General features: G+C 43.5%; 2 protein-coding genes and 3 non-coding genes across 6 annotated transcripts in view; all 5 read left to right on the top strand.

Annotated features, from left to right (window-relative positions):
• Positions 1–251: 251 nt before the first annotated feature.
• rps4x (ribosomal protein S4 X-linked) lies at positions 252–9,549 on the top strand. Its single transcript, NM_001303937.1, has 7 exons — positions 252–309; positions 852–929; positions 1,405–1,585; positions 4,277–4,374; positions 7,151–7,322; positions 7,942–8,099; positions 9,390–9,549. The coding sequence occupies exons 1-7, from the start codon at positions 307–309 to the stop codon at positions 9,489–9,491; spliced, it is 792 nt and encodes a 263-aa protein (NP_001290866.1). The 5' UTR covers positions 252–306; the 3' UTR covers positions 9,492–9,549.
• Positions 1,674–1,746, top strand: LOC114830431. Its single transcript, XR_003778066.1, has one exon. It is a non-coding gene; the product is annotated as a small nucleolar RNA SNORD61 (small nucleolar RNA).
• LOC114830432 lies at positions 5,739–5,813 on the top strand. The gene has a single exon (XR_003778067.1). It is a non-coding gene; the product is annotated as a small nucleolar RNA SNORD61 (small nucleolar RNA).
• LOC114830430 lies at positions 8,155–8,290 on the top strand. The gene has a single exon (XR_003778065.1). It is a non-coding gene; the product is annotated as a small nucleolar RNA SNORA57 (small nucleolar RNA).
• Positions 9,550–14,018: 4,469 nt separating the features above from the next.
• nhsl2 (NHS-like 2) overlaps positions 14,019–14,711 on the top strand; it is a 100,374-nt gene continuing 99,681 nt past the window's right edge. Inside the window, exon 1 of one of the 2 annotated variants that reach the window (XM_010900797.4) lies at positions 14,019–14,493. In XM_010900797.4, the coding sequence (XP_010899099.2) occupies positions 14,217–14,493 (277 nt within the window). In that variant the 5' untranslated portion in view covers positions 14,019–14,216. The remainder of the gene's footprint in view (positions 14,494–14,711) is intronic. The other variant, XM_020044241.3, reaches the window with a different exon arrangement.

Genomic DNA, 14,711 nt, shown 5'->3' with positions numbered 1-14,711 from the left:
TTTCAACTGCGTGAGCGTTGCTTTAGAGATTTTAAGAATATAACTGAAAAATAAGGAATACAATAACAACAAGACTGAGTTCAACACAATACAATGTTCAACACAATAAAAGTATTATCTTTGTGGAGGTCCTAAAAGTATATTCCATATTTCAAAGATCAATTAACAGCAAGGTGCAGTTATTCTCCTCAACACTAGAGAGCGGACAATATAAATCCCACTCCGGATTCTCCTCATCGCGCACCGTACTCGGTCTTATTTTCTAAGGCCTGAAAGTGGGAGGTCCTTTTCCCCGCAGACTCCAACATGGTGAGCCGTATTTCCTTACGATTCTGTGCCAAATCATCATCAAACATCGCTTTTTATTAGTATATGATTACACATATAATTGCTATTGTTTGTAAATACATACCTTTTGTGGTGGTTGGTCCCTGTATTGATATGATCAATTATGATTAGCTCTATGAAACTTAGAAATACCTAGTCCTTTGACCATCCTAATCACCGGCTAACTAGTTAGCAACAACGCTGGCCATTTGAATCAAATATGTTCCGGCTGCTTCGACCTTTACTTTTGAAACATTTCCATAGCTTATACTAGGCATCGGCAAATGTGCGAAAAACGTCTTAGGAGATAATTAGCCAAATATAAGCCACTCTTCTGTTTTTACCGAGTAGGCCGCAGACGGAACTCATATTCGTGTACAGTAAATTGCAAACTTCTGTACGAACCTCTTTCAGCCATTGAGGTGGCATAGCCATTCATAACGAACAGAAGTGTCTGTCTTTGGGCTGTTGCTGTTAGGCTTATTGCAGAAGTTAACTGGGTCTTGTGTTTTTATTTTGTTTAGGCACGAGGACCGAAGAAGCACCTAAAGCGCGTTGCAGCGCCAAAGCATTGGATGCTTGACAAGCTCACCGGAGTGTTCGTAAGTAACCGAATGCGTATTGCTTATGTTAAATCCGCAAATGTGACTTCCTAGGTGAATACAATGTATATACTTTTAGCAAAAGGTTTTATCTGTACAAAAGTTACTTAATACGTAGGTGCCTTGTAGTTACCGTTTTATATTGTGGCTGTAGTTCTCCCTTCATCTAGACAGTTGAACATCTTGAACCTACCTAATTTGTGGCATGCTCGCTATTGATATTTGTTTCCTTGTAATTTTGAGACAAGTTTTGTTACATGTTAGTATTGCTAGTTAGGTATATTCCATTTCCTGTTGGCATTATTCAGATGTCTACCATTTTGTTTAATTTTGCTGAATACTTGTAGAAAATTGCTATTTGACCAAATGAACACTGCCATGACCTACTCCCTTTTCCATTCTGCTTTTTGTACTTTTGTCCATTGGTTTCCCACAGACCTAGTTGTACCAAACCTAATTTGCTCATCCCATATAGGCTCCTCGTCCCTCCACCGGCCCCCACAAGCTGAGGGAGTGCCTGCCCCTCATCATCTTCCTCAGGAACCGTCTGAAGTACGCCCTGACCGGAGATGAGGTCAAGAAGATCTGCATGCAGAGGTTCATCAAGATTGACGGCAAGGTCCGCACCGATGTCACCTACCCCACTGGCTTCATGGGTAAGTTGATTGGGGGGTGGGAAAGGGGGTTGACGGAGGATGGGGAATGATTAGTGGTGACATTGCCTTATCTAATGGCTTCGTGTGAGCAATGAAGAAAATCTTTGGTTTTGATCAGAGCTGAAAAAATCTCACCAATACCTCTAAGAAGTTCTGAGCTCTTTCTGAACCCAGGGATAGGTTTTAAAGCATTTGAATGGGTTATAGAACATGACTGTTTTTCCATGTAATGACCTCAGGAAATCAGAATTTATGTAGTGATGTGCACAGCAATATGTAAGTCACTGAATTATAGGTCCGGCTGCTAAATATAAACAATTGGTTTGTAAAGAAAATCCTTTGTTTTTGAAGATCTAAATTTAAGTGCTTTCCTTAAATGCGCCCAGTGATGGCTAGTAGCCTTTTTCCACTGATGTGCCGAGACTTTTTGCCGGACCGTGTAAGTGGAGCCGGCCAACAAGAGCGAATGACTCTTACTGAGTGGGTGAGTGGACTGACTTACCTTGTTAAATGGCCTGGTGGTTAGAGAAGCGGACCTGCAGTCTCGCTAGCAATTGCTCAATTCTTATGACTATTTGAAGTAGTAAGTTAGTAGTAAGCCTATTACTGGTTAAAACGGCCAGTGGCAAAAGCCATACAGTTCATATACGCTATTTGTGGTGATGAACTTAAACTGACTGTTTCTTATTAACTCAATGCTTAATGGTGTCCAGCCACTGGCCAAACGAGCAGCATAGTGGTAAAAAGACGGTGCTTCATGTGGGAGACATGAGTTCGAATCCAGTGAGGGCAACAATGTTGATACATTTTAATTGTGTGCTGGCTGAACTAGGCTTGCCTGGTTCCTTTTCTTGTTGGGCTTGGTCTCAGCTAAGCAGTGTACAGGAACAGAGGCCCGAATTAGGATGTCCTCATCAGTTGTCAGATGACGCCTTGCTACTTTCTCTAGGCGTTGATGGTTTCTAGTTAGATGAGTGTGTAGTGCCCGGCAACAAATGAGTTCTGTGGACTTTCTTCTAGGGATTAAGTCTGTTTTTGGCTCTCTACCTATACCTCCTACGCACTGCCCCACATGCTGACATTTGCTCTGGTGTTCGCTTGCTTCCTCAGGCGCGCGCACACCTTCATACACACCCAGTCAGTCTTAGGCACCTATATACCTGCCAACATGGATGATTAATTTCCGAGCTCAGGCAAGGTATCACAGTTTGAAAGCGCAGACCATGCAACACCTCTCCTTGACAAGGCTCGATCACCCATTGCTGTTGATGGAAGAACAGCAGTGGGGTGTTTCAATGAACAATGGAGGGGATTTGTCATTGGACCATGCCCCCGCATTCACAGGTGCACTACAAGGCAACATTGCACTTTGTTGATTGGTACAAGAGAACTTTCATAGCACAAGCCTAGTCCAATGGTTCTCAGACCTTTCCAAGTTGAGCTGCAAACCAGTTTGGGAAAAGTCTTGCAGTCCCTGGGGAGAGGTTTTTCAGACTGCTGGTCTGGAAGATTTGGGTAGTCTGTGATGTAGTGTAATCCATCTGATATCCAATGGGCTCTCCTTACGAAGGTCTTCAAGGCCTAAATGTTGTTGGGTTGACTTGATCTGACTACTGGTATCTGAACTGTTGCTTTGTATTGAGTTTATTCTGATGAGACCAAGGTCAGCTGAGTAGTTGACACATCATAATCCCCACTAAGCCTACTGGCAAAACCTGAAAGAATCTTTTCTCATTACATCACATATCCCATATGGGAATTTAGATTCACTTCAAATAAGGTCTGTTTAGTTTAGGCTTTCCCCACCTCAGTGTTTGATAACCATATAAATCTCTTCAGGACAAGGTGACACTTTAAAGTTGGCATCAATTCACTCTACCAAAGGAATTGGCCTAATGTAGAAGTTACTGATAAGCCTACTGAGTTCTATAGATATGTATGCAGTTTAAACACAGGTGGTGTAAGCCTGCATGAAATAGACCTTATTTGAAGTGGGCATAAAAATTATGGAACCACCAGGTAGCCCCACACAACCGCCTGAAGCTGCATGCTTACGTTGAAATGCTACACCAATATCAGCGTTGATACTCCTGTATTATTAGTTATCTGAACTGGAGGTGATTGCTAGAATAAGGAACATAAAGTCCAACCAGACTAATAGCTGTGTAGTGCTTAAATGTATGCTTGCAGGATCAGACGGCTGTGCAAGGTTAAAGAAGGATCCATTTTTGCCTCCTTCTGCTTTAAATTTGAATGCCTTGTGTTTTCAGAGATGCCTTTCTGCATGTCACTTTTGTAAACATTGGTTATTTGTGTCCTTTGTGTGCTTGAACGATTGAGTCCATCCTCTGAAGTTTCATGAACCTGTTTTTGCCCACAACTGCTGCATTCTGGGTTTTATTGCACCATTATCTGTAAAAAAAAAAAATAATTAATAAAAAAAGCTTCTAATGTGTGAAAGTAGTCAATTTGAGATTCTAACATTATTCTAATGTTTGGTTGCACAACTAAACCTTTTCATAATCTCTGCGTGCCCTATGTATAGAGTTTCAGCCACACGATATGGGCAGGTGTCTCTAATACAGTGGCTAGTGAATATAGATTAGCTTTGAGACTGACTGTTGCTTGATGGGCAGGGTGTTTACCTTGTTTTGGATGTGGTCATTAATTCGGGATGTTGTCTGTCTGTAGATGTGATAAGCATTGAGAAGACCGGAGAGCATTTCCGTCTGATCTACGATGTCAAGGGCCGTTTTACTGTTCATCGCATCACTGCTGAGGAAGCCCAGGTAGGTCAACGCTGTTAAGTTATTGACTTCACAATCCTGTGTCTTTCGGACAAGCAGTACAGGCTCTGTCCTGCCCCATGGATCAGTGTTTAGTAGGCTAAGAATGGTTGTCCATCATATTAAAATGTTTTCAGAGTGATTTAACTTTGCGTATGCCTGGTATCCGACGTGATGGCCAAGAGGAACCACAAAGCCAAAATGTTGCCACAATTTAGAGCTAACCTTAATTATGACTCCCATGTCACTTGACAACCAGTTTGAAGTTACTTAATGTAATTTGCTTTTTCAGAGCTTGTTGGAAACATTTTTCTTAGTGAGGCTGGTCTAATAACCAATTGGATTTTACCAAAAAACATTAGTTTTCCTGCTCATTTGTAATATATCAATCAAATCAAATTTATAAAGCCCTTTTTACATCAGCAGGTGTCACAAAGTGCTTTTACAAAACACCCGGCCTTAAACCAAGGAGCAATGTTGAATTTCAGTGACTAGGACAAACTCCCCAAGAAGGCTGAAAGTTAGGAAGAAACGTAGAGAGGAACCAGACTCCGAGGGGTGACCAGTCCTCTTCTGGCTGTGCCGGGTGACATTAAGAGTACAAATTGTAGTAATTAAGGGACAGCAACGAGGCGTTCAAGCCTGGTACTCCACAGGTGTGGGCCAAGACCTCATGTCCTCCTCAGTTTAAACAGGGCAGGAGACGGGGAAAATTTAAAATGCAATCTTTAGATCTACAAGGATTTATAATGGAGAAGAACTGACCCTACTCCCCCAGCACAATAATATAGCATCGTAAGACCTTGGGGCTGAGATGGGGGTCCAATGACACTGTGGCACTATCCTGGGGGGGCCCTGAACAGGGCCCAACAGACAGGAAATCAATCCACCCACATTGTCAAACATCAACCAAAGGGACACCCACCAACCGCAACCACCCCAAATGAGGGCCGAGTATTGCCAGCAGAGTACAGCCCAATTGCCCGACGTACGCACCAGAGACAACAAGCCAGTGGCTCCACCCCCGAATTGCATTGGAGGGGGCCCATCCCAGTGGCAATGAGAGCCCACCTGGCAAGACAGCAAGGGGGGACAGTATAATGCTCAGCTCCTCCGCTCAATAAGGGCACCAGCTTGAAAGCAACACTAATTGTATTTCAAATTAGAATTAACTGACTTGTTGAAATGACATAGTTCTGTGGAATACCTTTTTTATATAAAGCGTGTAGTATGATGGTACAACATTTTATTGTATTCTATTTATTTTATGCAGCAATATAAAAAATTGCATTTGATTTAAGAGTGGGCCTGCATCCAGGTGTATGACATGGATCTGCTTTCATAGGTTACTGTTCTGTATGGATGGAGCAATGAAGACAATTTTTGGTTATGAGCAAATGGCTGAATAAAACTCACCAAAACCTCTAAGAAGTTCTGAGCTCCAACTAAAAATTAGATGTACCCTAATGTAACTTAGTATGACTTAAAGGGATAGTTTGTCGAGAAATCATATTTTACAATGTTAGCAGACTATATTAAACTATTCCAGCCTGGGAAACAGGCAATGGTGCTAATTCTACACAAATATATGTTTCAGCTTAAAGGGGTAGTTTGTCAATTTTTTTCAATAATCCATTATTCAGCTCTGTCCCTGGCTGTAATTAGCATTCTTGGGAATGAAATGTGCAACAAACTGCGTCCCACTACGGCAAAACTGTATTGCAATCGGAAACAACTCAAACATCAAACTATATTCAGTAATCTGTCACGGTAGCATACATTGTAATTGTAACTGTACACTGACCAAACAGCTGGTGGACTTTGGTATATCCAAATTGGCAGTAGTTGGGGTAATTGGGGTAGGAGTGAACTTTAACCTCCAGAAACTGAAGTTTGTTTCTCTAGTTGGCCCATTATCGTGAATATCGTCTGTGGTCTTCCGTTTTATTTTTGTTACTGTGGAAAATGCTGCAATCTAAAGTCTGCTGCCGGCAATCTGCAGTTTTTAAACTGGTCGATGTTTTAGAAACCATGGTACGAAGGTTTTAACAAGGTATCGGCTTAATCGTGACGGAATTATGCTCCGTAGTAGTCAGGGATGCAGTCACTTCACCACCAAACAAACCCAATAACACTGAAGATCAAGGTTGTGACAACTCTACGCTACTTGGCCACGGAAAACGCAGCGGAGCCTAGCTACTTATATCTGTCATTTGTCAGAATATTACATCAAACAACAAATGCCTTCTCCAGACCCCATATCGTCCGAAAACCCATACGGTTTCCTCATTCGCCAACTACAGAGAAACAAAGCCTACTTCATGGCCATAGCAGGACCACCCAGTGTAGTTGGTATAGATGGGACACATAGGCCTAATTGCACTAATTATTGCACCATCAAAATATGAAAGCCACCAGAACAGAACATCTTGACTAGTCATATCATTCTTGGGTTCATGTTTAATCGGTAACACCCTACATTTGTTTGAATATCTTTACTTCAATTTGGCAGCATGACACCTGCAGCATTATGATGAATTCCCTGTGACCCCCCCCCCTCCCCTATCAGCTAATCACTGTGGGCATAATAAGCTTGTTTGTGGAACACTATCATCCTGCCTTTTCTCTTAGCTTAAGACTTCTCCCTGTTCCTTAGTAAAACTGGAGCTCTATCAACTTTTGACACGTAGTTGTCGCACAGGGCTTTGGTACCCAGTCGGGTCACCAGATTTGTTTCCAGAAGTCCTCACTCACTTTATTTTTTTTAACCTCCCTCTAGTACAAGCTGTGCAAGGTGAAGAAACTCCTTGTTGGCACCAAGGGAGTCCCCCACCTGGTGACCCATGACGCCCGCACCATCCGCTACCCCGACCCCCTCATCAAGGTCAACGACACAGTCCGCATTGACCTCGCCACCGGCAAGATCACGGAACACATCAAGTTTGACACAGGTATTGTGGTGTTTGAAAAATGACAGTACTTAGACAATGTTTAATTGTGGTACCTCATTCATAAAGTGGCTGAATAATGAGCAGAGAGGCCTGAGCAATGAAGGTTGTGTACCTAGCACAAGTCTGCTTGGGAATTTGAACCAGAGACCTTTCAGTAATCTAAGACCATTACTGTCTACAACAAGTGGCCTGTGAAGAATTTAATGGTGTTGTATGGCCGTTAGGAAAGCAGGATAAGTTAGTGCTGCTTGTTCAGTGCTGCTCTGTCGGTCCCCCTGCAAACATTAACTTAGTGTTCTTACTATCCCGGTCTGCCAACGACCAACAGCTGACAGGGATGCTTGGTGTTCGACACTGTTACGCTGCGAAAGACTGTACAACTGGGAGTTTTTAGGAAGATGATGGGGAATTCTACTCAGACCCTAAACTGTTTTAATCTTTTATTTTTAAGAACAGGGTTGAAGTGATTGTTCAAATGGGTTTGCATTAATACTATATGAGCTCTATTTGGAAAGGGGAGTACAATCTAGAATGTTCAAAGAAGGTGACATTACTGCCCATATCAAATGTGGTGTCCGTTTTAAAGCGTGGCCCTAACCCTGAACTCTTTTCCCTTCAGGTAACCTGTGCATGGTGACTGGCGGTGCCAACTTGGGGCGTATCGGTATCATTACCAACAGGGAGAGGCATCCTGGCTCGTTCGACGTGGTGCACGTCAAGGACAGTGCTGGAAACCTCTTCGCCACCAGGCTTGGCAACATCTTCATCATTGGCAAGGTGAGCTGTGGAGGACGGACAAACAGTCCAGCACACGTCAACAGACCGTTAGCCCCCTCCATCTTGACACACATGTTGTTGCTCAGTACTCAATGTGTGATTATTCGGAGGTAGATCAAAGCTAGTGCTATGTCTTCGGTACCAGTGTGTGTTATTGTCTGCTGGTTCTATCCTCAATCACTAGCACAATGACTATGACAGTATTTGACTTGAAGTAGAGTTGAGGAACAGTAAGTGTACAAATCCCATGGGTTTTAACTCTTAAAGCAAACCTTTTAATTCTCAGGCACTCAAATTGTTTGATTACAAACGAACTTGTCCCATCAGAGCTGTCGTCAGCATCCTTCCTATGCTAGTTTCTCATGCAGACATCCGTCTAGAACAACTTCATCCTCCTTGGGGGGGCAGAAACATGAGACAACGCAGAGTCATGATACATGCTGTTTATATGGCTAGGCCTGAGAACAACGGCAGTGGGGCAGGTTACCATATATTACTATGTTAGTGTTATTGCACAGGCTACCTTCTCCACCATTGTCTATAATGGTAACTCTGTCGGCACCTGTTGTCCGACTCTGTAGTTCACTCGGCTTAAGGACATTGTGATTTTTGCCGACTAGTTGTAAAATGTTCTCCTGCCAAAACAGGTCCCAGGAAATGGCAGTCATGTACAAACATGACAAAAATAAACCCCAACGAAGTGTCTCACAAAGCTGTTGGGCCACCAGAGCAGCTTCAATGTGCCTTGGCATAGTTTCCATGAGTCTCTGGACCTCTTGGGGGATGGAAAACCATTGTTCCTAAAGATATTCCCCCAGTTGGTGTTCTGATGATGGTGGCTGTGTAACATGTTGGTCCAAATTCTCCTGTCTGGTGACTGCGAAGGCCATAGCATATCATTTTCATACTCATCAAACCATTTTGTGACCCTTGTGCCCTGTGGGCAAGGGCACTGTCACCCTGGAAGAGACTCACTTTCCTTGTGGCATTTCAATTCCAAATTGAGGGCAGCTGGGCCTGCTCTGCCTTTTAATGCCACAGAGCATCTTTTTCACTTGTCATTTGTATGTGCTCCATGTCAAAACTATTTGCTTTAAATTTTGGAATTCTAAAACCAACTGAGGTATGATAGTGATTGTATTTATAGATTATGCACAAAATTCATTCCACATGCATCTTTAGGCCAATATTAACAACCACTCATTGTTCACTCCTTTCCCCCCCCATGTTTGAAAGTGAGTCCTTTACAGTCTTGTCAAATGTTGTTTCCTCTTCCCCCCTAATCCCCAGGGCAACAAGCCGTGGGTGTCCCTGCCCCGTGGAAAGGGTATCCGCCTAACCATCGCTGAGGAGAGAGACAAGAGAATTGCTGCCAAGGCCGGCAGCAGCTAAGTCCTGATGTAGGTCTAGGCATCCTGGCTTTGAAATAAAAACAATGTTATTTACAACAAAACAAACCGCCTTGAATCTTCTGTTCACTGTTTTCAGTAAACAGTTTAGACCAGGGGTCTCCAAACCGGTTCCACGGAGGGCCATGTGTCTGCTGGTTTTTGGTTTTTCCTATAAATTGGTTCCCAGTTCACACCTAAGAAACCAGGTGAGGGTAGAAACGAACCAATTAGTAACCTAATTAGTCAATCAAATACAAGGAGAGAGCGAAAACCTGCAGACACTCGGCCCTCCGTGGAATAGTTTGGAGACCCTTGGTTTAGACTTAATGAGTGTCTCAAACCTCAGGCTGCGGACCACTGCTGGTTCATGGAGGAATGCCTCCCGGTCTGTGACAGTCCCTCATGTGTCCCATTGATTGCATTCACACTTCATAGAACCAGAGTTACACACAAGTACCGTAATGTCTGCTGTTTAGATGTATTTGTTATAATTCGGACCCTACCTGTACTTTTCCTAGCCACTCTGCATCAATATAATGTTACTAGCTCTTTGGATTTAAGACCAGGTACACAAGCATTTAGTGACTACTGATAAAAGGCATTTAAAAAAAAAGGCATAAAAATGTAATTAGAATTATGATGGGAGTAGCCTAAAGGCCAAGTCTTCATCAGTTTTACAGTAGCTGAAATGTCCTAAAATTGAGAATATTTCTTGATGAACATGTTACAACTAATACAATAAGTGTAGATTCTGAGATGGTAAAATGCTTTTAATTGTTTCACTTGTCCCTGGCATAAATCTGAAACGCTGCTGTGGAGTAATTCTTTTTTGGCGTTTTCTTGCTAGAAAGTAGGAATACCCAAGAAGAGTACTGTGAAATAATGGGTTGTGAACAAACTCATGTTGCAGCTATAAGTTTGTCAGACTAGGAGATGGAGAAATCCATTTCACTAATTTATTGATCACAGCACTAACTACAACCAAAATGGCAAATTGAGTTGGCCCTAGAGATAATGTAGAAGACAACTGAACACATTTTCTAGCATAGACCGGCATTAAAGGCTTCCTGATCCATGGCTTCAACCTAGTCATCAGGGGACATAATCCCATGATTCTTTGGAAATGGAACAACATAGCGATTCCTCTAAGGCTCTGCACATGATGGACCAGGTACTATCTGTAGTTCTTAGCTTGCCCGTTAACTGTTTGATTGCTGGTTTCAGAAAACACTTGGGTTCCCCTCCACGGGTCTATCCATTAACCTTCAAAACATGGTCAGTCTTCCCAGCTTCCCCCCCTCTTCAGGTGGCTGGTTGCATTATCCCTCCCTCTTCAGGTGGCTGGTTGCATTATCCCTCCATCTTCAGGTGGCTGGTTGCATTATCCCTACCTCTTTTACTAACCTGTTCAGTTGACTTGCCACACCATTCGATTGCTCTTTCTCCCCATCCATCCTGGTTCTGGTGGCTGGTCACAACCTCCCTCCCTCTTCGGCCCTTGTTTCTGACGCCTCCAGTTGACCATATGGGGACCGCTGAGAGACAGCCTGTTCCTCCCACTGTACTTGGCCTGCAATGCATACTCACAGAAGTCAGTGTGTTCTCGACGAGTGTATCAGGGTCTGTTTGTGTGTGTTTGGTGTCCTGTTTCTCCCACAATACATGGCCTGCTGACTCCTCCCAAACACGAACCACCACACCCTGCAGGAGAGTGTGTGTGTGTGTGTGTGTGTGTGTGGGGGGGGGGGGGGGGGGGGTCATGGATGGCAGGACAGCACAACAAACAGAACACTGACACTGCTGTAGCAATGTCCTTGGTTTGGTTGGGGAATGTGGTTGATTTAAGGAAACATTTTCTGGGGGCGGTGGGGTAGCCTAGAGGTTAGAGTGCCTGACCAATTATCAAAAATAAGATGAAATCCCTGAGCCAACAAGGTGAGTGAGTGAGGGATTTAACCCTAATTGTAGAAATGAATGTGATCTCATTCAAGTTACCTAGTAAAATAAGTGTAAAAAGACCAGTACATTATAATGAATTGTTGAAGCTTTTGAAATATTGTTCATTCTAAACTTTGTTTTCCTGTGACTAACGTGCTTTATAAACGGTAGGCTTTAAGTGATACACATCTCTCTAGAGATGCAGGCTTGTATAGACTCTACTCTTACCGTTTCAACGTTATGTTCGCTTGGCCAGTCTCCTGCACGGTTCTGGTTCTGGCTGCGTTACCCAGTATGCAGAAAGAAAGCCATTAACTTTGATGTGAACCGAAATAGGCTACACCAGGGACTCCGTTGGCTTTAGACCAGACCTGAGTTCAAATAATATTTGAAACATTTCTCAAGCTTGGCGCAATTCATCTAACCTGCCAGGTGTGCAGGTTTTTCCGTTTTGGGAGTATTCTATTCGTCCATTGAGCCCGGCAAGTTCGGCCAGTCACAGTCAAATAATTTGAAACCGTTTCAAATGATATTTGAACCCAGACCGGTACATTTGGCAGAACATATGGCTGGGAATAAATGGGCAAAAAGGGAAAAAAAATAACATGCACGAAAAGTAAAGCAAATAAACACTTTGAACGAGAAAAATGAGTGGGAGAGAGGGCGAAAGAAAGGCAGATGAATAATGCGAGGGAGATGGAGAGTTTCTGGAAGGGTGGAAGAAAATATATTGCAGAGAAGCTGAATTGCATTGTTTAAGTCGTTTAAATCTAACCAACAATATAGGCCCTACTTTTCTTTAAAAACAACCACTCCAGATTTTGGGGTTTGACATATGCCTATACTCGGTACCCGCAAAAACGTTTGTGTTAACTGTTTTGCTCTACGACGGAACGACAGGGTTTTGAGCTTGCAAACTCAGATTCGATTGAGCAACTTCTCAGTTGATGCTATAACCGCTATTCTACAGGGTGATCCCCTTTCATAGAACGTAATTATGTACCTGGTCTAGGCGGGACTAGGACTGAGAAAGCACCAGTTCACTTTCAACCTGTTTCAAAAACATATTTACTGAGTGGTCCAAAGATATAGGTCGTATCCAAGAGGCCGAGATACGAGAAAATCAGGGACGTGGGTTCAGCGGGGGAACGGAGAGATTCTGGAGGAGTGTTTGAACTCATTACATTAGAGCGGGAAAGTTGGTTATGTAGGCCAAGAAACAATGGACGCAGTCATGAAAGCAGCAAGGGAGAGAAGCAAAAAACGGAGACGACGAGGGGCGGGGTTGGGAACATATGTTTCCAATCAATTTCTGCCGTCATGTGATGGACAGACCGGACTGTATGTTTGTTCATGCTCGTCGCTGTTTGGAACTCTCTTCATGAAAACCTAACTTAGGAATGTCACTACACGACTAAGTGCTGCTTTATGACGTAGCTTAGTTTCTCCTCATGAGAACTACACTCCCTATCTCTATCTCTCTTAGCAATTAATGGTTTCATTTGTGTCAATCAAAGCCATGCAGTTGAAAATACAGTTATCCCTTACCCTTTAGTCCCCCTCGCTTTCTCCCTCAACTCCTGCTTGCTCAGACACAGACAGAACGCATGAACAAAAACATCTAGGTGGGCCAAATCCGGGCTGGGTGGGGTGTCTATATGGCTGGGGTGGGGGCGGGGGTTGAGGGGGACCAGATGTGTTTCTAGGGTGCGTCCACAGGCAAAATGGAGAGGAGTAAGGGTGTTGACTTGAGTGTCAGAGTGCAGAAAAAATGGGTGAGTTTATGAGTCAGGGAGCGACGGGCAGATGGGGCAGAGCGAGAGGTGCTCTGAGAGTTGATGAAGTTGGAAATTGGATGGAATTCTGTGTTTGTCCAAGTACAGCTGTGATAACTCCCTTCTCCCCGATCCTGGTTATTATTCCATCCCAGGAAGAGATGGAGAGAAACTGTGTGTGTCCAAATTCATTTGTCATGAATTAGTCTACATCTTTTTACTGCGCATCCATGTGCGCTTGCGTAGAAATGTGACAAGTGACAAGAAGGAGCTCTTCAGACTTTATCATTCTTTCTGTTTTCTTCAAACATATAAAACAGGCCCAGTTGATATCATAGTGGCCTCGAAACGGGGGAAAGGGGTACAAAGTATATAGGGCCCTAATGTGTAGAGGGGCCCTTGCAATTTTTGAATAAAGAGGAGGGGGCCCTCAGAGACGTCCTGTGTACAGGGCCCACACTTTTGCTACCCCCCTGTATAGCATAGACAGGCATATCTGTAGTACATTTAATGTACATTGGAGGGCAAAAAAAGGCATGACATCGCAAAACGTTCACATGCTGGGTAGGCCTGCAATAAATAGGTCCTATATGGTACATGCAATAAGTAGCCTATGTATTTTTGGCTGATTATTGATTGTTATTAGTTAAAAAGACGCTTAGAATATTTAGGCTATTCAACCAGTGAAATATCCCGTATATCCTAAATCTTAAGTTCCTGCGAGTTTCTCTGCCAAGTGCGGGGTCTGGATGACGTCTTACTGTCCGCTGATCAGAACAGAGGGTTTGAGGCTTGATGCTGAATTCCTACTCCTATCCGCAGCAGGTTTCAGTTTGGGAAGACTACTGTTGCGCGGAGGAGAGCACCTCGCGGTGGACAGTTCATAGCAATGCAAAGAATAAACGCACGGTAGAGCAATGTTCTTCAAGAACAACGGGAACAGACTTTGCCGCATGGATTATACATTTTTTTTAACTAGTAAAGGATAATTTATAAGTCGTTTGGAGGGGAAAATGCCATTCTGCAAGCGCACAATAGTTCCCAAGGATGTCTGTAAAAACGACACGAAGAGGCAAAGTGCGATTTTCGGGGACTTAGTGGATGTCTGCGGGTTCACACTATGCTCCGTGCTCCGACAGCTCTCGGATTTATCCCGGCAATCCGTCAGCATCTTGGAAGAGCTGGAGGGCGAGCTCGTGTCTATATGTCACCGTTCGGGAACGCTCGAGGGCAAGGTGATTAGTTTACAACGGCACGTCACTGCGCTCGCCAGCAAGACGCCGCCAAAGAGTAAGAAAACAATGTTATTGTAGGCTATTTGACTTGCATGAGTGAGTCTACAATTATTTAACGTTAAGAGGGAGTCTCAAAATTGTTAGTTACTGTACTGTTTGAGGTAACTTGAATCGAGGGTTTGCAGGAATAGACAATGTCAAGACCCTGTAAAAAGGGGCATCACACCTATTTGTGCATTGCTTATGTGTTTTGCTGTTTCGGCAGCTTTCATT

The sequence above is a fragment of the Esox lucius genome, chromosome 24 (genome assembly GCF_011004845.1).
Source record: "Esox lucius isolate fEsoLuc1 chromosome 24, fEsoLuc1.pri, whole genome shotgun sequence".
Taxonomy (NCBI): Eukaryota; Metazoa; Chordata; class Actinopteri; order Esociformes; family Esocidae; genus Esox; species Esox lucius.
The sequence above is the reverse complement of the archived record's forward strand: the minus strand, read 5'-3'. Positions and strand labels throughout refer to the sequence as shown.

Bases quoted from the DNA above. Each gene is read 5' to 3' on its own strand.
- rps4x (NM_001303937.1), top strand. The intron at 4,375-7,150 runs GTAGGTCAACGC...ACCTCCCTCTAG, and splicing joins TCACTGCTGAGGAAGCCCAG to TACAAGCTGTGCAAGGTGAA. The intron at 8,100-9,389 runs GTGAGCTGTGGA...CCTAATCCCCAG, and splicing joins ACATCTTCATCATTGGCAAG to GGCAACAAGCCGTGGGTGTC.